This window comes from Erythrolamprus reginae, chromosome 4 (assembly GCF_031021105.1).
Source record: "Erythrolamprus reginae isolate rEryReg1 chromosome 4, rEryReg1.hap1, whole genome shotgun sequence".
Lineage (NCBI taxonomy): Eukaryota > Metazoa > Chordata > Lepidosauria > Squamata > Dipsadidae > Erythrolamprus > Erythrolamprus reginae.
In genome coordinates, this window is record NC_091953.1 from 70,100,911 (window position 1) to 70,128,412 (window position 27,502).

The 27,502-nt window shown below is 43.5% G+C and overlaps 1 protein-coding gene across 2 annotated transcripts in view; it reads left to right on the top strand.

Annotated features, from left to right (window-relative positions):
• SRPX (sushi repeat containing protein X-linked) overlaps positions 1 to 20,761 on the top strand; it is a 127,546-nt gene extending 106,785 nt beyond the window's left edge. For both annotated transcript variants that reach the window (XM_070750587.1, XM_070750588.1), the window contains 4 exons: positions 14,211 to 14,390; positions 16,189 to 16,322; positions 18,123 to 18,244; positions 19,553 to 20,761. In XM_070750587.1, coding sequence (XP_070606688.1) covers positions 14,211 to 14,390; positions 16,189 to 16,322; positions 18,123 to 18,244; positions 19,553 to 19,733 — 617 coding nt within the window. In that variant the 3' untranslated portion in view covers positions 19,734 to 20,761. The remainder of the gene's footprint in view (positions 1 to 14,210; positions 14,391 to 16,188; positions 16,323 to 18,122; positions 18,245 to 19,552) is intronic.
• The last annotated feature ends 6,741 nt before the right edge of the window (positions 20,762 to 27,502 follow it).

A 27,502-nucleotide genomic window follows, 5' to 3' on the forward strand; every position in this document is an offset into this window, starting at 1 on the left:
TGGGGGCAGCGCTCGGCAGAGACTTTAAGAACGTGCTGGAGGGAGCCTCCTGGTGTCAGCTGCAAAGCCGCGGGACGCCCGAAAACACCGAGGCACTTGGAGCGGTGGCCAGTGGGAGTGGTTGCTGTCTTGGTGGTGGTGCCCATCAGAGACTTTAAGAACGTGCTGGAGGGAGCCTGCTGGTGCCAGCTGCAAAGCCGGGGAATGCCCGAATTGTCCGAAAACACTGAGGCACTTGGGGCGGTGGCCAGTGTGAGTGGTTGCTGTCTTGGGGGCGGCACCCGGCAGAGAGTTTTAGAAATAAATGGACCATACAAAGGCTGCATGGAGGCTTTGGATATTGCTTTGGATATTGCTGGGAACAGGGCGAATTGGAAATGTCAACTTTGAGAAGGATGGACATGTGATGCAACTAGACGAGCAGGACAACCCCCCCTCCTTCCTGAGGGGGGAGGGATATTGAATGATCCCAAACGCTGAATAACCTTTGACTTTAAGAACTTAGCACTTTTGTTTCTTGCTGCTGACTGGATTTACTTAATGAATTGAATTACTGCACTATTACCTATATTTTGTATACTCTATATTTCTATTTATTTTTACTACTGTTTTAATCTTTAATATTAATTGATTTATTTTTTAACTAAATTATTGGGGGGGTTTAAATGATGGAAAATTGGGGTGAGTATAGTATGTATGGAGTGAATGATTGGTACGAATGGGATGGGTGGGGTTACAATATGGATGAGATGAATGGGAGCGATGTAAGTAATATATTTGGCCTACCTGGCACTGGAGAGGCAGGAGGGGGGGGCACCTATCTCTGGGGTGGCAAAGGGTCAGGATATTCTGGTGTTGCTGGGGAGAGGCAGATATGGCGGGCACCACGGAGCGAGCCGTTCCAGGGGAAGGAGGGATCGCTGCTTAATAACGATCCCTTGTTCCGGCTCCGTGAGCTCAACCCAGAATATTGGTGATGAGTGTAATTCTGGCCCTAGACTCAGGTTGCTGCTACTCAATGCCAGGTCGGTAGTAAATAAAGCTCTCCTCATCCGGGATTTAATCCTGGATGAGGAGGCCAACCTGGCATGTGTAACTGAAACCTGGCTGGGCCTGGAGGGAGGAGTTCCTCTCTCTGAAATTTGCCCAGCCAGGTTTCAGATATGGCATCACCCTTGACTCCAGGGAAGGGGGGGAGGAGTGGCTATTATAGCCAAGGAGAGCCTTTGCCTGTGTAGACTCGTTGCTCCAGAGATTGAGGGTTGCGAGTCCCTCCTGGTGAATTTGGACTTAGGGATTCAGGTGGGCTTGTTTCTCACGTACCTTCCTCCCAGCTGCGTGGCACAAGCCCTGCCTGTGCTACTCGAGGAGGTAGCTGGGCTGGCGGTGGGGTTCCCCAGACTTATTGTCTTGGGGGACCTCAACCTGCCGTCACTCGTCGAAACCTCTGGACTGGCACAGGAGTTCATGGCCACCATGGCAGCCATGGATCTGACCCAAGTAGTACAGGGTCCGACTCACAAGGGGGGGCACGCACCTGACATGGTATTCCTCTCTGAGCAACTGAGTAATGGTCTGAGACTAAGGGGCTTAGAAGTGTTGCCTTTGTCATGGTCAGACCATTTTCTACTGCGGCTTGACTTCCTGGCTCCAATCCTCCCCCGCAGGGAGGCGGAACCGATTAAGTTGTTCCGCTCCAGGCGCCTGATGGATCCAGAAGGCTTTCAGAAGGCACTTGGGGTTATTCCAGATACACTCATCCACAGTTCGGCAGAGTCTCTGGCTGAGGCCTGGAAGAAGGCTGCAGCTGAGGCCCTTGACCGAATTGCGCCGCTGCGACCTCTCCACAGCACTAGATCCCGTAGAGCTCCATGGTTCAACGAGGAGCTCCAGGAGTTGAAACGCCAAAAGAGACGTCTAGAGAAGCGATGGAGGAAGAGTAAGTCCGAATCCAATCGAACACTTGTAAGAGCTCATATTAAGTCTTACAAAGTGGCGCTAAAAGATGGCAAGATGCGCGTATCATGCCGCCTTGATTGCATCAGCGGAATCCGGCCCGGCCACTCTGTTTAGGGTAACCTGCTTCCTTCTTAACCAGGGGGGAGTTGGGGAGCCCTTGCAAAGTAGTGCCGAGGATTTTAACATGTTTTTCGCTGATAAAATCGCTCGGATCTCAGTGGACCTCGACTCCAATTGTAAAACAGAGTCGACTGACAATGAGTCAGTCGAGGTGACTGGGGCTAAATGTCTTTGTCAATCTGTCTGGGGGGAGTTTGACTTGGTGACACCTGATGAAGTGGACAAGGACATTGGAGCTGTGAGTTCCGCCACCTGTCTACTGGATCCGTGTCCCTCTTGGTTGGTTTCGGCAAGTCGAGACGTGACACGGAGCTGGGTCCAGGAGATTGTCAACGCCTCCTTGGGGAGGGGGTCCTTTCCGGTTCCTTATAAGGAGGCACTTGTTCGCCCCCTCCTCAAGAAGTCTTCCCTGGACCCAGCCGTGCTTAATAACTACCGTCCAATCTCCAACCTTCCCTTTATGGGGAAGGTTGTTGAGAAGGTGGTGGCACTCCAACTATAGCAGTCCTTGGAAGAAGCCGATTATCTAGGTACTCAACAGTCTGGATTCAGGCCCAGCTACAGCACAGAAACTGCTTTGGTCGTGCTGATGGATGATCTCTGGCACGCCCGGGACAGGGGCTTGTCCTCTGTCCTGGTGCTTCTTGACCTCTCAGTGGCTTTCGATACCATCGGGTAGGTCCTCTCACCCCTGCTATTTAATATCTACATGAAACCGCTGGGTGAGATCATCCAAAGGCATGGGGTGAGGTCTCATCAATATGCCGATGATACCCACTTATACTTCTCTACCCCATGTCCAGTCAACGAAGCAGTGGAAGTGATGTGCTGGTGCCTGGAGGCTGTTGGGGCCTGGATGGGTGTCAACAAACTCAAACTCAATCCAGACAAGACGGAGTGGCTGTGGGTCTTGCCTCCCAAGGACAATCCCATCTGTCTGTCCATTATCCTGGGGGAAGAATCATTGACCCCCTCAGAGAGGGTTCGCAACTTGGGCGTCCTCCTTGATCCACAGCTCTCATTAGAGAAACATCTTTCAGCTGTGGCGAGGGGGGCGTTTGCCCAGGTTCGCCTCATCACCTCAAGGCTCGACTACTGTAACGCTTTCTACATGGGGCTACCTTTGAAAAGTGTTCGGAAACTTCAGATCGTGCAGAATGCAGCTGCGAGAGCAATCATGGGCTTTCCCAAATATGCCCATGTTACTCCAACACTCCACAATCTGCATTGGTTGCTGATCAGTTTCCAGTCACAATTCAAAGTTTTGGTTATGAGCTATAAAGCCCTTCATGGCACTGGACCAGATCCGGTGTGTCAGAGAATGCCTTCTGCTGGACGAATTCAAGCGACCAGTTAGGTCCCACAGAGTGGGTTTTCTCCGGGTCCCGTCAACTAAACAATGTCGCTTGGCAGGACCCAGGGGAAGACCCTTCTCTGTGGTGGCCCTGACCCTCTGGAACCAACTCCTCCCAGAGATTAGAATTGCCCCCACCCTCCTTGCCTTTCGTAAGCTGCTTAAAACCCACCTCTGCTGCCAGGCATGGGGGAATTGAGATACTCTTTCCCCTAGGCCTCTACAATTTTATGCATGGTATATCTGTATGTATGTTTGGTTTTTATAATAATGGGTTTTTAACTGTTTTTAGCATTGGATTATTATTATATGCTGTTTTATTACTGTTGTTATCCACCCCGAGTCTGCGGAGAGGGGCGGCATATAAATCAAATAAATAAATAAATAAATATCTTTCCCTTTGTGTTTCCAGGTCTGATTTCTCGCCTATTTTAAGATGTCATCTTTAATTACTCTTCTTGAGAACCTAATGTGGACTTCTCTTGGTAGGTTGTGTCACCGTACATAGCCAGTTTGGACTCTATAAATTTCATCTATCTCTCATAAGTTCTTGAGGGTCCATTTGTAGAATTTCTCCTATTATCTCCGCCATCTTTGCAGGTAGATCTTCATCTTTCTCTTCATTTATGTTTTGGAATCTCAAGCCATGTGATGCGGATTGAAGTTCAAGTTTGGTGATTGCTTTGTCAAAGCGTCTGTTAATTGCATAATTATGTTCTTCATATTCTTCCACCTTTTGTCCTATATCATGGATTTTATCTTCCATTGCTTTTTCGTTTTCTTGTAAATTCTGTTGTATAATTTTCATGTTTCCATCCATCTCCTTCATGCTCCCTTTAACTTCTCCAATTTCAGTTTTAACATCACTGATCTCCGTCTTAAGCTCAGTTTTCAGGGCACCCATTTCATTTTTCATTTCTTCCTTCAATTCTTCAAAGTATTTTTTCGCTTCTTTGTTTGCATCCATTTGGGATTGTATTTGTGTTTGTGTTTTCTGCATAACATCTTGAATGATCGCTAGTGTGTCTTGAATAGTCTGGAGATTAGATTCTGTTGGCATCTTTTCTTTTTCTTTTTCCTTAGCTAACATTGTTGTTAATTGTTCTTTGTTGTAATGGGGATGATATGGGAGATACCTTTGGAGTAGGAGTTGGGAGTTGGAGTTAATGTTTGTTTTCAAGTTGTTGTTGTCACAGAAGTCACACTTTGAGCCTATAAGAACCTTTCATGTCGCAGAGGTTTACAATATATTATGCAATACCTTGATAACACTTCTTTTTACTTAGAAATTAAAATAATAATTATGCAATATTTTAAAAAGAAAGATTTAGCAATCAAACAACAGAGCAATCCAATAAAAAAGTCATTATTAATGGAGAATTAAAAAAATATATATAAGAAGGAAGGAGAAAGAGATAAAAGAAGAAGAAAGTTAATGATGAAAAAGTTATAGTTGTTAATCTTAAAATACACTCTAAAGTAATTATCTAACAATACACTTAACAATACACTTAACAATAAGCTTAACTGTAAGATAGATTCTAAAATATATTATAAAATTGTGAAATTGGGGGGTTCACCAAACAAGAGGGGGGAGAATATTATTCTAGCACATTTTAAATGTCTAAGTTAAGAAAAAGAAATTAAAAAGACCAGGATAGTATATAGGGAGAAAGAGATAGGGAAAAAAGGATTTAAATTTTTTCTATAGATATGTAAATATAAAAAAAAAGCTTAATAAAAGAAAAAAGGGCTGAAAAAAATTATTTAAATGTTGATGTAAAAATAAAAGGAAACGTAGAAATGTAAGCAAACGTAGTAATATCTTCTAAAGAAAAAATTATGATGTTTTAAAGAAAAGGAGATAAAAATATATAAGTGCTTTATAAAGGGAAAAAAGAAAAAAAACCAAGTTTTGTTTATAACAAAGTCCTCTGGCTAGGTTCTCAGTCTTCTATTAAACAGAAAAATAGATCCAAAAAAGATTCACTCCTCCACAGTTCGGCAGAGTCTCTTGCTGTGGCCTGGAAAAAGACAGAGCAGCAGAGGCTCTTGACCAGATTGCGCCGTTGCGACCTCTCCCTGGTACTAGACCCAGGAGAGCTCCTTGGTTTACCGAGGAACTCCGGGTGTTGAAACTCCAGAAGAGACGTCTAGAGAAGCGGTGGAGGAAAAGTAAATCTAAATCTGACCAAACACTTGTAAGAGCTCATATTAAGACTTACATAGTGGCGCTCAAGGCGGCAAGATGCGCATATCATGCCACCTTGATTGCATCAGCGGAATCCTGCCCGGCCGCCCTGTTTAGGGTAACTCACTCCCTTCGTAATTAGGGGGGAGTTGGGGGGGCCTTGCAGGAGAGTGCCAAGGAGTTTAACTCATTTTTCGCTGATAAAATCGCTCATATTCAGACGGACCTTGACTCCAATTGGACAGCAGTGTCGACTGACAATGAGTCAGTTGAGGTGACTGGGGCCCGTCTTTGTTCACCTGTCTGGAAGGAGTTTGACCTGGTGACACCTGATGAAGTGGACAACGCCATTGGAGCTGTGAATTCTGCCACCTGTTTGCTGGATCCATGTCCCTCCTGGCTGGATTCGGCCTGCAGGGAGGTGACATGGATCTGGGTCCAGGAGATAGTCAATGCTTCTTTGGGGAGGGGGTCAATCCTGGCTGCATACAAGGAGGCACTTGTGTGCCCCCTCCTCAAGAAGCCTTCCCTGGACCGAGCCATACTTAATAACTATAGTCCAGTCTCCAACCCTCCCTTCATGGGGAAGGTTGTCGAGAAGGTATTGGCACTCCAGCTCCAGCGGTCCTTAGAAGAAGCTGATTATGTAGGCCCTCAACAGTCGGGATTCAGGCCTGGCTACAGCACAGAAACTGCTTTGCTTGCGCTGATGGATGATTTTTGGTGGGTCCAGGACAGGGGCTTGTCCCCTGTCCTGGTGCTTCTTGACCTCTCAGCGGCTTTCGATACCATCAACCATAGTATCCTTCGGCGTCAGCTGGAGGGGTTGGGTGTGGCAGGCACTGTTCTGCAGTGGTTCTCCTACCTTTCCGGTTGGTCACAGTCGGTGTTAATGGGGGGGTCAGAGGTTGACCTCTAGGTCTCTCCCCTGTTGGGGTGCCTCAGGGGTTGGTCCTCTCCCTCCAGCTATATAATATCTACATGAAACTACTGAGTGAGATCATCCAAGGGCATGGGGTGAGGTATTGTCAGTACGCTGATGATACCCAGCTGTACATCTCCACCCCATGTCCAGTCAGGGAAATGGTAGAAGTGATGTGCGGGTGTCTGGAGGCTGTTGGGGTCTGGATGGGTGTCAACAAGCTCAAACTCAACCCTGACAAGACAGAGTGGCTGTTGGTTTTGCCTCCCAAGGACAATTTCATCTGTCCATCCATTACCCGAGGGGGGATTATTGACCCCCTCAGAGAGGGTCCACAACTTGGGCATCCTCCTCAATCCATAGCTAACATTAGAGAACCATCTTTAGGCTGTGGTGAGGAGGGCGTTTGCCCAGATTCACCTGGTGCACCAGTTGCAGCCCTATTTGGACCGGGAGTCACTCCACAGTCACTCATGCCCTCATCACCTCGAAGTTCGACTACTGCGACACTCTCTATATGGGGCTACCTTTGAAGAATGTTTGTAAACTTCAGATCATGCAGAATACAGCCGTGCGAGCTACCATGGGTCTCCCTAGGTATACCCATGTTTCATCAACACTCCACGGCTTGCACTGGCTGCCGATCAGTTTCCGGTCACAATTCAAAGTGTTGGCAATGACCTATAAAGTCCTACATGGCATTGGACCAGAATACCTCCGGGACCGCCTTCTGCCGCACGAATCTCAGTGGCAAATTAGGTTCCAAAGAGTTGGCCTTCTCCGTGTCCCGTCGACTAAACAATGTCGTCTGGCGAGACCTAGGGGAAAAACCTTCTCTGTGGTGGCCCCAGTCCTCTGGAATCAACTCCCCCCGGAGATTCGAATTGCCCCCATTCTCCCTGTCTTCCGCAAGATGTTAAAGACTCACTTATGCCACAAGGCATGGGGGGATTAACTTCCCCCTTCTTCTGACTATCGCACTTGAGAATGGTATGACTGTGTCGCATTGATTCTTTTTAATATTAAGGGGTTTTAATTTTACTTTTATTAATTGGATTTGTATTATTGTCTACTGTATCTATTGTTGTGAGCCGCCCTGAGTCTCCGGAGAGGGGCAGCATACAAATCTAATAAATTAAATTAAATATTATATCGCCATATTCTTTGATTCCTTTCCTGACCCATTACCACTGCTAGTAGTGAGGCATGATTTGACAACCATATACTTTTGATTTCTGATTTTTTAATCTATACGTTCCCCCTTAGTATATAATCAATGCAGCTGAATATGTTATGTCTTGCAGAATAATAAGTATCTCTATTTGGTACATCCACAAGAAGATCAACCATATTAAGTTTTTTTAAATGCCATGTTTTTCTATTTGCCATTCACATTGTTAATTGCATATTAAAATCTCTCACCGAAAACACTGTGCCCTCCCCAAAATTATCTAACTTTCTCTTTGTATTTATTCTGAATTGCTTCACGTTCACTTTTGGAGCATAAATTGGTGCCAATGTTATCTTCTGTTGATTTATTTTCCCTTTAACATATAACCATCTCCCATCCCTATCTCTTTGAACTTCCACCACCTCTAATGGAACCCTTTGATGAATAAGAATTGCCACACCTCTACTATTTTGGTTACCCTGAGACTCATATAATTATTATCAATTACAGTGGAACCCCGACATAAGAGCTGCTCTACTTAAGAGCAACTCGAGATAAGAGCTGGGAGGGGAGAGATATTTTTGTTCTACTTACAAGCCCAAATTCGAGATACAAGCGCCAAGGAGCTGTCTCCTGAAGCCAAACGCTAACTTCCGTGTTCGGCTTCAGGAGACAGCTGCGAAGCGGCGCGCGTGTTTTAAAAGGTTGCAGCCGGCCTGGGGGGCTCGGGGGGGTGCTTGCAGCTTTCTTTCTTGCTCTTTTGCTTTCTCTCTTTTACCTTCCCTTCCTCTATTTCTTCTTTTCTTTCTCCTTCCCACCTTCTTCCCTCCCTCCCTCCCTTCACTCATTCCTCTCTTACTCTCCCCTTTCATAAGTTTCCTTGCTTCCTTCCTCTGTTCCTGTCCCTTCCCCCTTTCTTTCTTTCTTTCTTTCTTTCTTTCTTTCTTGCTTTTTTCTTTCTCTCTTTTACCTTCCCTTCCTCTATTTCTTCTTTTCTTTCTCCTTCCCACCTTCTTCCCTCCCTCCCTCCCTTCACTCATTCCTCTCTTACTCTCCCCTTTCATAAGTTTCCTTGCTTCCTTCCTCTGTTCCTGTCCCTTCCCTCTTTCCTTCCTTCCTTCCTTCCCACCCTCCGTCCATTCATTCACCCATTCCTCTCTTGATCGCTTAAAGCCGGTCCCTGGTGCAAAAAGGGTTGGGGACCTCTGTCCTACAGGATTGGGTGGCAGAGAAGTTGAACATATGTAAATTTAAAAGTTTAAGAAAGTTTACAAGTTAAGTGAAAGAAACTTCATTATTCATTTATATGTACATGTACATTTCTTCATTAAAAACATGTCTTTCTGCATAATTTAGACTAACTTTGTGAGTTTTTTGAGGGCTGGAACCAATTAAAATTATTTACATTAATTCCTATGGGGAAAAGTCGTTCGAGATAAGAGCTGCTCGACTTAAGAGCCCAGGTCTGGAACGAATTAAACTCGTATCTCGAGGTACCACTGTATAAGTTTATCCCTTCCTTGACATCATTTTTGCGGTTCTGTTAAAACCATAATATCCACCCTATTATCACTGGCCATCCTTAATACTCTATAACTTTTCAAATTCGATCCCAATCCATACACATTTAAAGCCATAATAGTCCAATCACTCATTATCTATAATTATGTTGCATTTCCCCTTTGTAGTGTTCCTAATTTACTTATTGTTGTGTTTGGACTTGGGCCAGCCGTTGCTCCCACAGATGGGAGAGATGCGGCACAAAGTGAGTGCGAAAGCCTGGCTGACAGCCAGGAAGACGTGGCAGACAGCCATGAGGATGAGGCCACTGGTTCAGAGGAGTTGGCAGACAGCACGCAGGATCCAGCAGACAGCCAGGATTTGGCAGGCAGTCACTCAGACAGTCTATCTTCCTTGGATTCCGCTGCAGACCAGCTCATAGACATGCGTAGCCGGAGAGCCATGCAAAGGAGGGCTCAGTTAAAGGACTATTACTGGTGATCAGAGTAGCACCTGTGCTGGGTGTGGTTTTTATACTGAGGGCTGGGTGTGGTTCCCTTAACGAGGGCTAAAGGTATAAAAGGGAACAAAGGCAAAAGGCAAACTGTGGCTGTTTATCTGTGTGACTTGGTGGTTCCTGCTCTGAAGCTTCTGTTCCGTGCCTTTGGATTTCAACCCAGCCTTTTCAGGCACGTGGGAGGTGAAAGCTCTGAGCCTAGTTGTTTGCTCTCGAGATTCCAAGATCCAAAGGACTCCTGAAATGTTTCTGCTCCATGCAGGTTGTCTTTGTTTGCTTTTTCCTGTGCTTTGTATTTGGCTGAGTTAAGTCTTGCACTATAGTTTATTCCTGACAACAAGGACTGTTTTGGTTAACTCTTTTTTGTTTGTTTAATACAAGTTTGCTGATTAGAAAAGCACGTGTATGTTTGATTTCTTTTCCTTGGACTGTTACTAATCGCCTGAGCCCAGTCAGGCAGAACACTTATTTTCTCCTTTTTACCCTGCTTAACCCCACTCCCAAGTGGCTCCCACCATGATCACCCCCTTGGTTTCTTCCCCTTTTCTCTTCTTAAAGCTGCAACCGGTGCCTCTAAGACCCTTAATTCTTATTCTCTTTCCTTCTCCTCCAGCTCTGCTTGAAGGGTATCTTCTGGAGTTCCCCTTCCACTTGAATCAGTTGCTGTATCAGCCCCTCCTCCTTCAATAGTTGCAGCTGTTGCCCCATTGGATTCTCCTCTTTCTCCTCTTTGATCCCTCCATTCTTCAAACTCTATGCCCAGTTGTTGCAACAAATTTCTTCCCTCCTCAAGTGTGCATGCGCTATACATCTGATTTCCTTGGTACACCAGAACGGCTGCAGGAAATCCCCATGTAAATTTGACACCATTCCGGAACAGTTGTAATTGGTCTTGATGCAGCCCTTTTCTGTAGAGTTTGCCTAGAGAGGTCTCTTAAAATTCTTATCTCATTTCCATCATATTTAAGATCTGCCAGGCTTCACAAATGTTTATAAAGCTTTTCAGCTTTCTTTTCTCTTGCAAACGCAACAACGTCTTTTTGTCTTTGCGGATCTCTGCGACTGATACTCCAATGGGCCCTCTCAATGTCTTGTTCATCAATATCTACATCATTTGCTTTGAACCATTGTTGATTTGCCTCAGATAATCACAGTCCTTCTCCAAATCCCTGCTTAAAGCCATGAAAACGTCTCCTCTGGTGATCTTCTAAATGTGATATCACTTGCCTTTCTAACTTGGGCTTTATTTCTTTTTCAATTGTTTCAATTTTCTCTTTTTGCTCTTGTGAGTCCTTTTTAAGCTCTTGCATTAACGAGGCACCCAAATTTATTTATTTATTATTATAATTATTTATTTATTTATTAGATTTGTATGCCGTCCCTCTCCGCAGACTTGGGGCGGCTCACAGCAATGATAAAAAACAATATATAGTAACAAATCTAATATTAAAATCTAAAATAACAACTTTTACATTAAAAGGCCTAAAAACCCCAGGCCTAAAAACATAGACACAAACATATCATCCATAAAACTACATAGGCAATTGGGAGATGTCTCAGTTCCCCCATGCCTGACGGCAGAGGTGGGTTTTGAGAAGTTTATGAAAGGCAAGGAGGGTGGAGACAGTCCTAATATCTGAGGGGAGCTGGTTCCAGAGGGTTGGGGCCGCCACAGAGAAGGCTCTTCCCTTGGGTCCTGCCAGCCAACATTGTTTAGTCAACGGGACCCGGAGAAGGCCAACTCTGTGGGACCTAACCAGTTGCTGGGATTCGTGCAGCAGAAGGCGGTCTCGCAGATATCCTGGTCTGGTGCCATGAAGGGCTTTATAGGTCATAACCAACACTTTGAATTGTGACTGGAAACTGATTGGCAACCAATGCAGACTGCGGAGTGTTGGAGTAACATGGGCATACCTAGGGAAGCTCATGATTGCTCTCGCGGTTGCATTTTGCATGATCTGAAGTTTCTGAGCACTCTTCAAAGGTAGCCCCATGTAGAGAGCGTTACAGTAGTCGAATCTCGAGGTGATGAGGGCATGAGTGACTGTGAGCAATGATTCCCGGTCCAAATAGGGCCGCAACTGGTGCACCAGGCGAACCTGGGCAAACGCCCCCCTCACCACAGCTGAAATATGTTTCTCTAATGTGAGCTGTGGATCGAGGAGGATGCCCAAGTTGTGGACCCTCTCTGAGGGGGTCAATAATCCCCCCCAGGGTGATGGATGGACAGATAGAATTGTCCTTGGGAGACAAAACCCACAGCCACTCCATCTTATCAGGGTTGCGTTTGAGTCTGTTGACACCCATCCAGACCCCAACACCCTTCAGACATCGGCACATCACTTCCACTGCTTTGTTGACTGGACATGGGGTGGAGATGTTCAGCTGAGTATCATCGGCGTACTGATGATACCTCACCCCATGCCCTTGGATGATCTCACCCAGTGGTTTCATGTAGATATTAAATAGCAGGGGGAGAGGACCGACCCCTGAGGCACCCCACAAGGGAGAGACCTAGAGGTTGACCTCTGACCCCCCACTAACACCAACTGCGACCAACCAGAGAGGTAAGAGCAGAACCACTGAAGAACAGTGCCTCCCACACCCAATCCCTCCAGCCGCTGAGAAGTCAAGAAGCACCAGGACAGAGGATAAGCCCCTGTCCTGGACCCGCCACAGATCATCCATCAACATGACCAAAGCAGTTTCCGTGCCGTAACCAGGCCTGAAACCTGACTGTTGAGGACCTAGATAATCGGCTTCTTCCAAGGACCACTGGAGCTGGAGTGCCATCACCTTGCCAACAACCTTCCCCATAAAAGGAAGGTTGGAGACTGGACGATAGTTATTAAGTACGTCCGGGTCCAGGGAGGGCTTCTTAAGGAGGGGGCGCACAAGTGCCTCCTTATACGGAGCCGGAAAGACCCCCTCCCCAAAGAAGCATTGACAATCTCCTGGACCCAGCTCTGTGTCACCTTCCTGCTGGCCGAGACCAACCAGGAGGGACACAAGTCCAGTAAATAGGTGGCGGAATTCACAGCTCCAATGACCTTGTCCACTTCATCAGGTGTCACCAGATCAAACTCTTCCCAGACAGGTGGACAAGTACGGGCCCCAATCACCTCAACTGACTCGTTGTCAGCCAACTCTAAAATTCAATCAGAGTCGAGGTCCGCCTGGATCTGAGTGACTTTATCAGCGAAAAATGTATTAAAGTCCTCGGCACTACCCTGCAAGGGCTCCCCAACTCCCCCCTGGTTGAGAAGGGAGCGGGTCACCCTAAACAGAGCGCCAGGCTTTCCATCACTTTAAATCTCTCATCTATAGAGCCAAACATCTGTAGTAATTTATCTATCTTCCCTTCCATGCCTGGCTTGGCTCCACTATCTTTCCTTTGTATTCTACTCACTGTTTTCCAATTTCAGAATCCAATGGCATCCAGTGGTGTCCACCTTTTCCAAACTTTCTTCTTCACTTCTCTTTGTTCTCCTTTAATTTCTCTTTCTTTTTATCCACTTTTTAAGGAGTTTAAGGGAGTTTTTCAGGGTTTCTCTCAACTTTTCAAAACCTTTTCAAGGAGCCCTCCTGTGGTTGCATCTAAAACCTTCAGTGTGTTATGCCAGGCTTCATGTTTCGAGCCCCAATTAAGTCCAAAGTATAAATTCAAACACACACGGTTGTAAAGTAAACTAAGAGTCGGTTTATCAACAAGAAAATATGGTACACACGCACTTTAAATCAGCACAAAATGCTCTCCCCTAAACCACAAGCCTGGAATGCTGTGAAAAACAAAAACAAAAGCAGAGCAGATAAAAGGCAGCTGTGAAGAGACCTCATGCTGTACTTAACTGTGAATTGTTCAAAAAAGTCCTTGTAAATCCTGAAGCAGTTCAAAAGCAAACCATACTTCTCTCTCACCAAACAGATAATTTCCCACGCACGCTCTCAACCACACTGGCAATTTATCAACAGCCCCATTAGCCTAATTGCCCTAGCCACAGGCGTTCTCCCTTATTTTCTATAATACTTGCGCAGTTGTTCCCTCCTTGCCCTAAACCTGCACCTGCGAGCATCTATTAATCCCTCTTCTTCCGAGTCTAATGATGATGGCTCACTAATGGGGTAATTAGCTAATGGGCTGCCTGTAACTACCCCATCATCCCATCCTGCTTCACTCCCAGAATCTTCCCTTCCAGAATCTTCCCTTGACACAGAAGCTTCACTGTCCGAAGCTGTTGGCAGTAAAACCGGTCTCTGATAATGTGAGGATTCTCCCAAACCAACCCCCACAGTCCTTGGAGCAGGAGCTGGCCCAGAGCCAACCACAACACAGTGATGCATGCGTAATGTCTAAATTGTATACTATTTATTAATTAGTTAACTAGAAATAAATAATCTTTCAAGAAAAATACTCAATTTTCATTTTTATATACTGGAAATGATGATGAATACTGTTCTGTTATTTTGTATTTTAAGTTAGGCGCTGTGGAAAATTGAATGCCCCAGACAATGGCTACATAAAATGTTCTGGTGATGAAGACAATTATGGTGCAACTTGTGACTTTTCTTGCATTGGTGGCTACGAGTTGCAGGGAAGTCCAGCAAGAGTTTGCCAGTATAATTTAGGCTGGTCAGGAACAGAGCCAACATGTACACGTACGTGAGTAGTGAATAAATCCTGTAAGAGAGAACAATAAAGATCAGGATTATGTGCATTATTTGAAACATAGCTTAACCTAATTCCCCTTAAGGTTTCTTCAAGGTTTTTGTTAACATAACTTACATGTAGATTAAGTGAATAATATTTTGTAAATATTTTGTAAATAGTCTGGCTAAATGGTAGTCAATTGTATTGCTTTTTACTTTTGTACTCATTTGAATCAAAGCCAAGAAAGTTCTCTCTTATTCCATAAATCTTCAGTGTTAGAAATTTATGGAAATTTACTGGGAAAAATCTATAAATATTCTTTGTTTCTTTCTTAAAGTTTTCCCCCATTATAATTCTCAATTCTTTTTTAAACATAAAAATCAAATGATGCTGTAGTGTTCAGAACTGGAATGAAGAGCTTTGTGGAACACACTCAGTAAAGGGTTATCTGGATTATGAAAATTCATGGATGTCTTCTAACTTGAGTATTTATCTTCATCTCATTCTTATTACTGTGGATTTCTTGGTATTTCTTGATAAATGTTGATTATTTTGCACCATATCATAAAGTTAAAAGATATGAAGGAAGGGATAGATTGAGATTTTATTTCTATCTCTTTTTTATTTTTATTTTTATTTCTAAGACTGGAAAATCAAAGTGGAAAAGGTCTTCCAAAGAATGTATGGTTGCTCACATAGTACTTGTCTGCAGTTGCTTAAATTAAGTGCTGAGCAATCCAAGGAGGGAAAAAGATCCAACTGGTTTAAGAAATTGATGGCTGATGCTGTATGAGCAAACTCTAATTTTCCAAAGCATCTTTCCCCCTTCAAATTTAATTTAATTTAATTTATTGTATTTCTATGCCATCCAACTCCTGAAAGACTCTGGGCAACCTTACAACAGGATACAGAAAATACATTTTAAAACATCATAAAATATTAAAAACCAGTTTAAAAATCACATACATGCATATCATTCAGGCTGGACCTCACAAATTGCAAGATCAACGTTCCAAGCCTGACAGAAAAGCCAGGTCTTCAATGCTTTCTGGAAGACCAATAGAGTGGGGGCAGTCTGGGTCTCAGAGGGTAGTTGGTTCCAGAGAGCCGGAGCAGCCACAGACAAGGCCCTTCCCCACAGGCCCACCAGCCGAAACTGTTTAGCTGATGGGACCTAGAGAAGACCAACTGTAGAATCTTACCCGTCACTGAGAACTATGAGGCAGAAAGCGGTCTCAAAAATAACCTTTAAAGGTAATAACCAACACCTTGAATTGAGCCTGGAGACCAATAGGGAACCAGTGCAGCTTGCAGAGGATTAATATAATGTGGGTGCACCCACAACCACTTGCACAGCGGCATTCTGGACCAATTGTAGTCTCTGAACACTCTTCAGGGGTAGCCCCATGTACTGTGTGGTGCAATAATCCAACCATGAGGTGATAAGGGCATGAATTACTATGAGGAGAGCCTCCTGATCCAAGTAGGTAGCAACGCTCTACATCACCAATTTAAAAAATAACTTCCGATGTTACAAATTAATTATTTAGTTGGACTATACTGTGGACAAGATTTGAAGGTGTGTGTGTGTGTGTGTTGGGGGGGGGTGAGCCTATTTCTGGCACTCTCATAGGGTCTATTGAAAATGTATACAAAAACCTGATCTTTCTACAGGAGCTGGAAACACTTTTTAAACTTTGGCATTAGCTAATACTTTTTCTGTCTCCTTTTCTATGTGAGTTGTTGCTTATTTTTACGTTTCTATATAAACATAGTAGCATGATTAATTTTTAAAATATCTTTCAGCTATGAATATTAATATTGGTGTGAGGACAGCAGCAGCTCTTCTAGATCAGTTTTATGAAAAACGAAGGTTGCTTATTATATCCACTCCTACTGCATCTAATTACTTTTACAGAATGCAACTGGGAATATTGCAGGTAAAGAAAAAATTATTATACGTAAGTGAAATTTAATTCTACTCTCAAATTAATATAACTAGACTGAGTTTTTAATAGTGTTTTCTCCTTTACATTATGATAATATGGACCTACATACTCACAAAGGGCTGATTGAATGAAGTGAGTTCCAGTTATTATTAAACGATGAAAGTGATTCTCATAAATTCACCCCCTACTTTGCCACTACTCATTCTGTTCTAAAAAGTCTTTGATCCCATTGTAGATTGGAGCACAGGAGACACAAATCAGCAAAATTGCTTCCTCTTCTGACCTATTGTTGCAGTAATTCAGCTTAGAGGATAATGGTCTTGATGCAGTTTGGAATTGTGGTTATTTTTTCTTCTTCAAAATGAGTCTTAATTAGTCTCTATTAATGTTGCCCATTTCTACTTATATTTGTAGAGACTAAGAAAGCTAATTTAGATGGAAATAGGCAAGTAGCGTTGGGATGGAATTGAGGCAGATGCCTCACTAATTCACTGGAGTATAAGATGGGGGAGGGGGTACAGCACAATCAGACTTGCAAGATTATTATTATAGTCAATATCCATAAAAATAGTTTTAGCCTTTCTGTGAAATTGACTTCCTTGTCTAGTTTATTTGGAGTGATTGATAGAGTGTGAAGTCACTAGGACATAAATTATTATCTGAAGAACCTCTTACGAATGGCAATTAGATAGATTTGTGCAAAGGCTTTCCTAACTTCAGCAACCACCTGCTCTCTGAGCAGAGTTAAGGATCCAAGATGATCCCAGATTGCGGCTCAGCCTTGAAGAGAGACTTACAACTTCATCCAAGACCAAAAATGAAAACTCCTCAGATGAAGGAGGCTCAAATAACCATAGCCATTTGGTTTTGCCCTGATTCAACCTGAACCTGTTCCTCCCTATCCAGACCTAAACAACCTCAATATATTGCATCAGAACATTGCCATCAATACCAGAAAGGCCCAGGGTCAAAAGTTTTGGTTTGGTATCATCTGCATATTGATGACACTGGATCCCAAGTAGATGAATGACCTCCCCAGCTGTTTCATATAAAGGTTAAATAGACAGAGTGAGAATGCTGAGCGCTGAGTTACTTTACAAGTGAGGGGCAATAAACCAACCACAGAGGGAGGAGAGCCATTGCAACAGTGCCCTTGGAAATCTCTGCAGCAGTCCAGAAGGGTACCATAGTTGTATGAAAAAATCACTGAGATATCATGGACTACAAGGATAGTTGCATCGTCCCATTCTCAGCTCAGACACCAAAAAAAAAAAGAAGGTATCATTTGTCAGAGTTGTGTTCAGAAACTGCCCACCCAGAATCAGATATGATATCAGAAACTGGAGACGTTTAAGAATGAAGACAATACAGGAAGAATTCTTGAGAAGGGGTTTACTTCTTCTTTGTAGCAAAACTATACTCTATATTCTATTTACATAACACCAACTCTATCTTACTAGACAACCCACCACCATTAACCACAATCATTGACCAACCACAGACGAAGCACACCTATGCAAAGGTGCATTACACAATTCTTAACCAATCAGATCGTAGCACATTCTGTTGATCAACCATGACTCAGCATTCCTTTTAATTTACACTAATTACAATATACTCCATTGTAACTGGAATATTACCTCAGGTACTAATCCTGACATCATTGCCATCAATTGGCTGATCATATAAAGTTTTGTAAATACAATAGTAATGCATTAAAAATTATCACAAACACATTATATAGATGCTTTTTATAATTAAACCAATTGATTATCTTCCTATGTTACACAGCCAGCACAATGTGGTTTAGATCTCCGGCATGTTACAGTAATTGAGTTGGTTGGTGTTTATCCAGCACAAGTGGGAAGAATAGGATTAAGACTGATGCCTCCTGCCTTGGCTGTACAACTCAGGTAAATTATATAGATTCTAATTGTAAGGAAAAATGTCCCCTGGCTGTTTGTCTTTAATGTCTTGATTGGATTTTTAGAGCAGGACTTTATAGAATGAGATTTTTTTTATTACAAGAGGATTCCAAAATAGAACATCTTATTGAAATATTTTACCCAAATTTGACAAATAAATAAAATAAAATTTAATAACCTTGCATATTATATTATATTAAGATTAGCATGTTCTTTAAAATAAATTCTTTGCTTCATTAATTTGTGATAAATTGTTATACTCTGTTCATTGCAGAGATACTGTGCAATGCTGAATTGTGCATAAGCATATTAAATCTATTTCCTGCATTGTCAAACAACTGTGAGAAATACAAATGGTCTAAATTTGGAGTGTTTTAAAAAAATATTTAGTGCTGTAAATTGTTCACCTGATGTCATAATTTAAAAATTCTAATATTATGATTTAGTCCTAATGAAAAGCAAACAGCTTTCTAAAACTGTAAAACATCAACATTTTTTCCTATTTAGTAGTACAGAGTTATATTTCAGCATAAGGACAACACTGGATTTATTTTTAAAAAAATGTTCTCTGACTTTTAATTAAAGAAGTACCATATACTGTATAGCAATCCTGATAATGCATACCAGTTAGAGTATCAGAGGTGTGGAGGATTTATGAAATAAAATGTTTTATAAAATGTTTTATAAAAGAATAAAGTGAGCGTACTTACTGTCTGAAAGCAAAATAGAACCTTGCTATATTCTTTGGAATTTTGAATGTACTAGATATGCAAGGTATTTATTGCAGTACTGAATGCTTTAAATGCATCTCTCTGTTGGAGGTTTTGGTCACAGCAAGAAAATATATGTGGTCAAAATGCAGTGTAAGGACTGGATTATCTTTGCTTGATATTTAACAATTATATCTGGAAAGAGGATTATTGATGTTGATTATTTATTATATTCTCTAAGGAAAAGGGAATATACCCGTACATAGGAATTTCACCCATACATTGACTGGAGAAGCAACTTCAGGAAGCTTGTTTAGTCACTCTTTTCCAAATAATGGTCAGCTCTGTTGATGATTGTTTTGAATAGAAGGAAAGAATGCCTATTGACACCTCCTGTTTCAATGAAAAACCAAGGGCAACTAAATGAATTGCTAAATGAGAGGGGTGGATCCTGTCCTACCCCTTTCTTTGCTTGTCTTACATATTTAGTTTGTAAACTGCAGTCAAGGAGTGATAGATGCTACTTTGGGATACTTTTGTCTAGAAAGGAAGTTGTTAACAAACTTGTTTCTTTTCATACCCTCAGGTTGTTACTTCAGATCCCTCACTATAACTTTTATATGGTAGTAGTTGATAAACATGGTGTGGACAAAGAACGATATCCTTTTCCAGCAACCCCTGCTGAGCTCTTTGTGCTCATTGACACTTTCCCTTTGAGAAAAGAAGAGATGAAATTGCAAACTGAAATTGGCCGGTCTTGTCCATGATTTTAGACTATAGACGTTCAGTATTTTTGCTGCCTAAATTTTTCTGGTGCTACACAAAGCATGAGATTATGAAAGTCATTGCTGTACTTTTTTCTCGTATGTATGTGTGTGTGTATATGTGTGTGTGTGTGTGTATGTATGTATGTGTTCTGCCAGCGTGTCCCAGCCGCCCGTAATTACAGGGTAATTAGTCCAGAAAGACACACACCACACGATAGACAGAAAACCAAAAGTCTTTATCAACAGAAAAGCAGAAAAAACTCCCTTTTTAAATGTCAAAGGGATTTTCTGGTACACACAAGGCACAGATTAAATGCAATCCAATTTCTCACCTAGTAACTGGGAAATTGAGTCCAAATTCCAAAGTCCAGAAAGTCCACACACAGTCTTGAACAGGGAAACAGCAAAACCACGATCTTGACAAACTATGAAGCAGATAAAGTTCCACAAGGCTAAACCAGCACGCTGTTCTTTTTATCTGTAGCACTAATTACAGCAGCCCCACCCAACCACAGGTGGCTTCACTTATCTCCTGTAATAATCCTTCAGTTGTTCTCTCCTATGCATCACTCTACGCATGCGTGGATCTGTCATAAGTTCTTGTTCAGAATACAGGGATGATAAGGATGATTGATCTTCTCCTGGGATGTCTTCCAAACTCCTCCCTTCCCTGCTACTCACACTTCCTTCGTCAGAGGAGCCTTCGTCGGGAGATTCTATTGGGAGCAAAACAGACCTGTGGCATGTGGATGTTTTCCCCACATCCACATCCAAATTCCTTGGGGCAGGAGCTGGGCCAGAGCCAACCACAACAGTATGTATGTATGTGTTTAGGCTACGGATGTTGCAAAACTTTTCATTTAACCTATAAATGATACCTCTTTATCTTGTTGAAGATTTATTTTCTGCCGTAAAAGGTTCTTATAATGATGTTGAATTACTTTGGTTAACCCTCCAGAATATTAGTTTCCATGTAAAGTTTAATTTCTTTCACATAACTTTTATTAATAAAACATTTTTGCATTTTACAGATTTAGTATTTATATGAACACCATGTTACAAAGCTGTTTTTCATTCAGCAAAAAGGCTCCAAACTAAGTTTAAAGGAATCTTCATTGATTTAAGTCAAACCAAATATGATTGAATAGAGATTCATCATTGTTAGGCAGCACACAAGATGTTCTCTTCTTCTGGTTGTAAAGCCACATTGGGAGACAGGCAGTCCTCAACTTACAACCATTCACCCATTCAAAATTACAATGGTACTGAACAAAGAGACTTTCTACTTGCACCTAAACTTATGGCCATTTGAGCACATCTATGGTCATGCCAGGTCTTCTTACCAAGGCTGCCATGCACTGTTTGGAGAATGAGGCTTCCAAAGCTGCCCAAAGTCATCTTGCAGATGGATAAGCAGCAAACAAAGTTGATAAATGAATAAAGCATCACAAGAGCAGGCTCCATTCTCATGATTATTTGGAAGCTTCATTCTTCTAATTGGAATTTGGAGAAGGATCTTTCCAAAGAATCATGAGAATGAAGTCTATTTGGAGAATGGTACAAGGCAGCCTTGGTAAGCAGGCCTGATGTGGCCGGCAGCTACCTCACATATGTAAGCAAAATGGTGAAGTGGGGTGCAGCAGATCTTGTGCAACACATGACAGCTGGGGCTTGGCAGAATGGTGCTAGTGTGTCAAGATGAAATGTGAGGCTTTAGTTTAGTTTAGTTTATTGTCATTGCATCTTGTACAAGATTAAATGCCATCTTCAGTGTACATTATAACTCTAAAAATAAAACACAAACACACATCCTTTACATTCTACACAATTGAATTGGGACCCCAATATTGCATTAATATTGCACTATACAGTAGAATTCAATATAGTTACTGCCCTGAGATAGAAGCTGTTTTTCAGCCTACTTGTCCTTGTTTTATAAAATAGAATAGAATTTTTTATTGGCCAAGTGTGATTGGACACACAAGGAATTTGTCTTGGTGCTTATGCTCTCAGTGTGCAGAAAAGATATGTTTGTCAAGAATCATAAGGTACAATGCTTAATGATAGTCCAGGTACAAATAAGCAATCAAATCATATTTGGAACCAGCCAATATAAATTATAAGGATGCAAGCAAGAAAGTTACAGTCACACAGTCATTAGTTGGAAGAGATAGGTGATGGGAACAATTGAGAAGATTAATAGTAATGCAGACTTAGTAAATAACTTGACAGTATTGAATGATGGCATTTGGGAAAAAACTGTTCTTGTGTCTAATTGTTCTGGTGTGCAGTGGTCTATAGCGTCTTTTTGAGGTTGGGAGTTGAAACAATTTGTGTCCAGAATGTGAGGGGTCTGTAAATAAGGCAGCAGTAGCTATAAAACTCTTCCAAAGAGGGGAGAGGGCAACTATATATCTACATGAAACCGCTGGGTGAGATCATCCAAGGGCATGGGGTGAGGTATCATCAATATGCCGATGATACCCAGCTATACATCTCCACCCCATGTCTAGTCAACGAAGCAGTGGAAGTGATGTGCCAGTGCCTGGAGGCTGTTGGAGCCTGGATGGGTGTCAACAAACTCAAACTCAACCCAGACAAGACGGAGTGGCTGTGGGTCTTGCCTCCCAAGGACAATTCCATCTGTCCGTCCATTACCCTGGGGGGGGAACTATTGACCCCCTCAGAGAGGGTCCGCAACTTGGGCGTCCTCCTCAATCCACAGCTGTTCTGTCTGGGTCCCTCCAGAAGCCAACACCAACCAAAAAGAGAATCCAGACACACTGGTAAAAAGCAAAGGCAGTTTATATAATTCAAAGCAAACACTGGTAATAGAAACTGTTCTTACAGACAGGAACACACTGGAACTTCACAGAGGTTTCACGAAGGCCATGAAAGAAAACAGGATTCTTGCTGTCAAAAACAACGCTGGAGATAACAAACCCACGCCTCCCCCAAGTCTTCCAGACTTCTAGGCCACAAGCCAAGATCAGAGACGCTGAGAAGCGAAGCAGGGTCACAGAACTTCCAGTTGATAACTCTCCACAAGGCTGCAAGAGCGGGTCTGCCTTTTAAACCCTGCTGAGGAGAACCACACCCAAACCCAGCTGTTGCCAATTCAGTGATGCAAATACCTTTCTCATTGATCCTGTCTCTGAGCTGCACGTCCCTGTCTCATGTCAATTATAGCCTGTGCTGCTTCATCCAATGAGTCCAGGCTACTAGCTGGGGAGAGCCCCCCCCGGGGCTCTCAGGCTGCTCTCCCTCCTCTTCCTGACTTTCCTCTCCCCCGTCTGCCTGGTCCTCCCCCTCCTGTTCACTGTCCTCCTCCTCTGGGCATGGATCCAGCAGAGACGCAGCCGATCCCTGAGGAGCCTCAGGCTGAATCACAACAACAGCTGACATTGGAACATCACCTTAGTCTGTGGAGAGGGGCGGCATACAAATCAAATCAAATAAATAAATAAATAAATCTTTAGGCTGTGGCGAGGGGAGCGTTTGTCCAGGTTCACCTGGTGCACCAGTTGCGGCCCTATTTGGACAGGGAGTCACTGCTCACAGTCACTCATGCCCTCATCACCTCAAGATTCGATTACTGCAACACTCTCTACATGGGGCTACCTTTGAAAAGTGTTCGGAAACTTCAGATCGTGCAGAATGCGGCCGTGAGAGCCATCGTGGGGCTTCCTATATTCGCCCACGTTTCTGCAACACTCTGCGGCCTACACTGGCTGCCGATTGGTTTCCGGTCACAATTCAAAGTGTTGGTAATGACCTTTAAAGCCGTACATGGCATTGGGCCAGAATACATCCGGTACCGCATTCTACCGCACGAATCCCAGCGGCCGATAAGGTCCCACAGAGTTGGCCTTCTCCGGGTCCCGTCGACCAAACAATGTCGTTTGGCGGGCCCCAGGGGAAGAGCCTTCTCTGTGGCGGTCCCAGCCCTCTGGAACCAACTCCCCCCAGAGATTAGAACGGCCCCCACCCTCCTTGTCTTTCGCAAATTACTTAAGACCCACCTTTGTCGCCAGGCATGGGGGAGTTAAGTTATCCTTTCCCCCTAGGCTATTACAAGTTATGCATGGTATGTTTGTGTGTATGTTTGGTTTTTTATAATAAGGGTTTTTTACTTGTTTTTATTAATTGGATTGTTCATGTTGTTTTACCACTGTTGTTAGCCGCCCCGAGTCTGCGGAGAGGGGCGGCATACAAATCCAATTAATAATAATAATAATAATAATAATAATAATAATAACAACAACAACAACAACAACAACTAATGATCCTCTGGGTAATGACATTAATTCTCTAAAGTGCTATCCTATCTGCCATTGTGCAATCGGCAAACCATAAACAGGTATAGTAAGTTAAAATATTCTGTAAGGTGCAGTGATAGAAGGTTACCAGCAGTTCTTTATTCAGTTGTTGTGTCCTGAGAAGTCTTGGGTAGTATAATCTCTGCTGGGCCCTTTTGACCAGGGCTGCAATGTGAGTGCCTCAGGTCAAGTCCTTTTTTTGAATGACTTGTGAGGCTTCAGGCAGCATAGATCAGGGCTGGAGAGATAGACAAGTGGTGGGGGGATTGTAATGCCCCTTAAGTCATAAGCAGTGTTCGCCAGGTTGTTGGCTGAGACTTCCTGGTCTATGGGAACATTGCAGGCACTGGTGGGCTGAATGGGTGACTGAGGTTTCCAGAGGCAGCTGCAACTTTGCTGCAGGACTCACCCCCCCACAAACACACAAACACCAGGCCTCTCAGGATCTTCCCCAAAGCCCTGAGGTACAACTACATTTCTTAGCCATGAGATTATTTAACTCCCACAACTAGGAGTGCCAGGACTGCAGTCATTGAACGAATCCATCACATGGCCTCTTGCTTAATGACCACTATGCTCAACAATTGACATTCTGGTTCCAATAGTGGTCAGGAAGAGTGTTCAACATAGACATAGCCCAGGTTTTAATATGATAATTCAAATAAAATTGGAGCTTTAATATAAAGGATATCTTTTGTGTAAATTTTTTTTGGCAAGTACAGTAATAACTCGTCTTACGAACTTAATTGGTTCCGGGAGGAGGTTCGTAAGGCAAAAAGTTCATAAGATGAAACAATGTTTCCCATAGGAAACAATGCAAAGTCAATTAATGCGTGCAAGCAAAAAAACCAACACAAAAACGGCGCTCCGCTGGGCACCATCGCCCAGCTGTCACCTTTTGAAACAGCCAGGCGCTTCTCGAAGTTCAGCAAAAGTTTGAGTTCGGGAGGCTGCCAAGAAGCCCCGCCGCCCGACTGTCACAGCCGGGGGGCTTCTCAGCATCCTCCTGAACTCGAATGCCAAACCTGAACTTTTGCCGAACTTCTGGGAAGCCCCACCGCCCAGCTGTTGCCTTTTGAAACAGCCGGGGGGGCTTCTCGGCATTCTCCTGAATGCCGAACCCGGGGGTTCAGCAAAAGTTCAGGTTCGGTGTTCGGGTTCAGGAGGACACCGAGAACCCCCACCGCCCGGCTGTCAGCTTTGCAAAAGAGCAGCAGAGCTGTCGACCGGTCGGGAGGCTCAAACGGAGGTGGGGAATCCCAATAGGGAATTCCATGGGTGGAGCTTTGATGTCACAAAGACGTCCTTCCTGGAGTCCACGTTTCAGCCGGCCAGGAAGGATGTCTCCATGACGTCAAAGCTCCGCCCATGGAATTCCCTATTGGGATTCCCCACCTCCATTTGAGCCTCCCAACCAGCCGACAGCTCCGCAGCTTTTTTACAAAGCTGACAGCCGGGTGGCGGGGCTTCTCGGCGTCCACCCGAACGCTGAACCCGAACTTTTGCCGAACGTTCAGGTTCAGCGTTCAGGAGTATGCCAAGAAGCCCCCCGGCTGTTTCAAAAAGCAACAGCTTGGCGGCAGGGCTTCTTGGCGGCCTCCTGAACGCCGAACCCGGAAGTTCAGCAAAAGTTCGGGTTTGGTGTTTGGATTTGGGGGGACGCCAAGAAGCCCCCCAGCTGTTTCAAAAGGTGACAGCTGGGCGGTGGGACTTCTCAGCGGCCCCCCGAACTTTTGCCGAACTTGCGGGTTTGGCGTTCGGGCGGCGGGTTCGTAAGACGAAAAAAGTTCATAAGAAGAGGCAAAAATTTTCCGAACCCCGGGTTTGTATCTCGGAAAGTTTGTATGATGAGGGGTTCGTATCACGAGGTACTACTGTAATTTGAAAGCTATATTACAGCTTATACTTACAAGTCAGTTTTCAAAAATTGGATTCATTGATAAGAAAATGGGATACTGATTTGTATGCAGAAAAAATTAAAGTTACTTCTTTCAACCATGCAGATCCTCTCCAAGATGCTAGTAGGCCTTAAAAGAGCCTTGCCAGCCCTTCTTCAGTATTGTAATAACAATAACCTGAGAATAAATTATGAAAAAACCAACCATGCTGTCAAGTTGGCTCCACTCAGTATTTAAGAAAAGTAAAACTCAGAGTCCATTTAAAACTTTAAAAGTGAACTTTACTAAAATCAGAAGTGAATGCATCAGAAGCAAAGCAAAGTCTGAGGAAAAAGGCGTGATAGTTGCCCATATCAAAGTATCCACCTTGCCCCCTTTGGGAAATAACCAATCCCCATTGTCCATCTCTGTCATGTGGATGCATCTTCACTGTCGTGTCATGCTTATGGAATGCAGCTTCTAACAGACTTCTTACCTCTTCTCAAAGAGAAACAAAACTCATTCTGGCCTTCGCTAAAAGAAACTAAACTTACCAGGGCCCCTACAGAACCTTTCCCTCCCAAATCCCCCCATTAACTATGACAGCTGAAATGTAGTGGAAAGATGAAACATGGCGAGGCTGACATTCGGATCCCCTAGAACAGGGACATTAGTCCTGGAAAATAAAAAGAAAACAAACAAAAGATACAAGATTATGCATTAGGGTTTATCAGGGTATTTTGTTCTAAATCGATCAACCTCTCTCTGGGCGTTCACATGCCCCTTCTCCACCCATTCAGCATGAGTCAGAGGGAAATGTTTCCAAGACACTAGATATTGTAGTTTTCCCCTTTGTTTCTAAGAATCTAGAATTTCCTTGACCTCAAAATGTTGCTCTCCTTCAATGAGTAAAGGTGGTGGTGGGTCTGCCTGGGCAGGCTGTAGTTCCGAGGTATGCTCAGGTTTGAGTAGGCTGACATGAAACACTGGGTGGATTCTTTGCAGAGTTTTTGGCAAGTCCAATTTCATAGCTACCGGGTTCACCACTTGTACAATAGGGAAAGGGCCCACATACTTGGATCATAGTTTTTCAGACTTTTGAGTGGTCCATAAAAAAATTGTTGATAAAAAGACTCCTATAGTTTACTGGCTGAGTTCTCTTTTTATCAGCTTGTACCTTATGGGTGTGGTGAGCCTCATCAAGAGCCTTTTGGACTATCAGCCAATTCACCTTTAACTGAATCACCCATTCTTTTAAAGTGAGGTGTTTAGGCTTGTTTTGTGGTAACTCAGGGATAGGCACAAAATCCTGCCCTTAAACCAATTTGAATGGGGTGAAACCTGTGCTACTGTGTAGCGAATTATTATAAGCCACTTCTGCAAAGGGTAAAAGTTCATTCCAATTGTTCTGCTGATAATTTAGATAGCAGCAGAGGTACTGCTCCAATACCGAGTTGGCTCTCTCACACGCCCCGTTAGTTTGCAAGTGATGGGTGGAGCTTAATCACTGCTTCATGCCCAATAGGGCCAAAACTCTTTCCAAAATTCCGAAGCGAATTGGACCCCTCGGTCC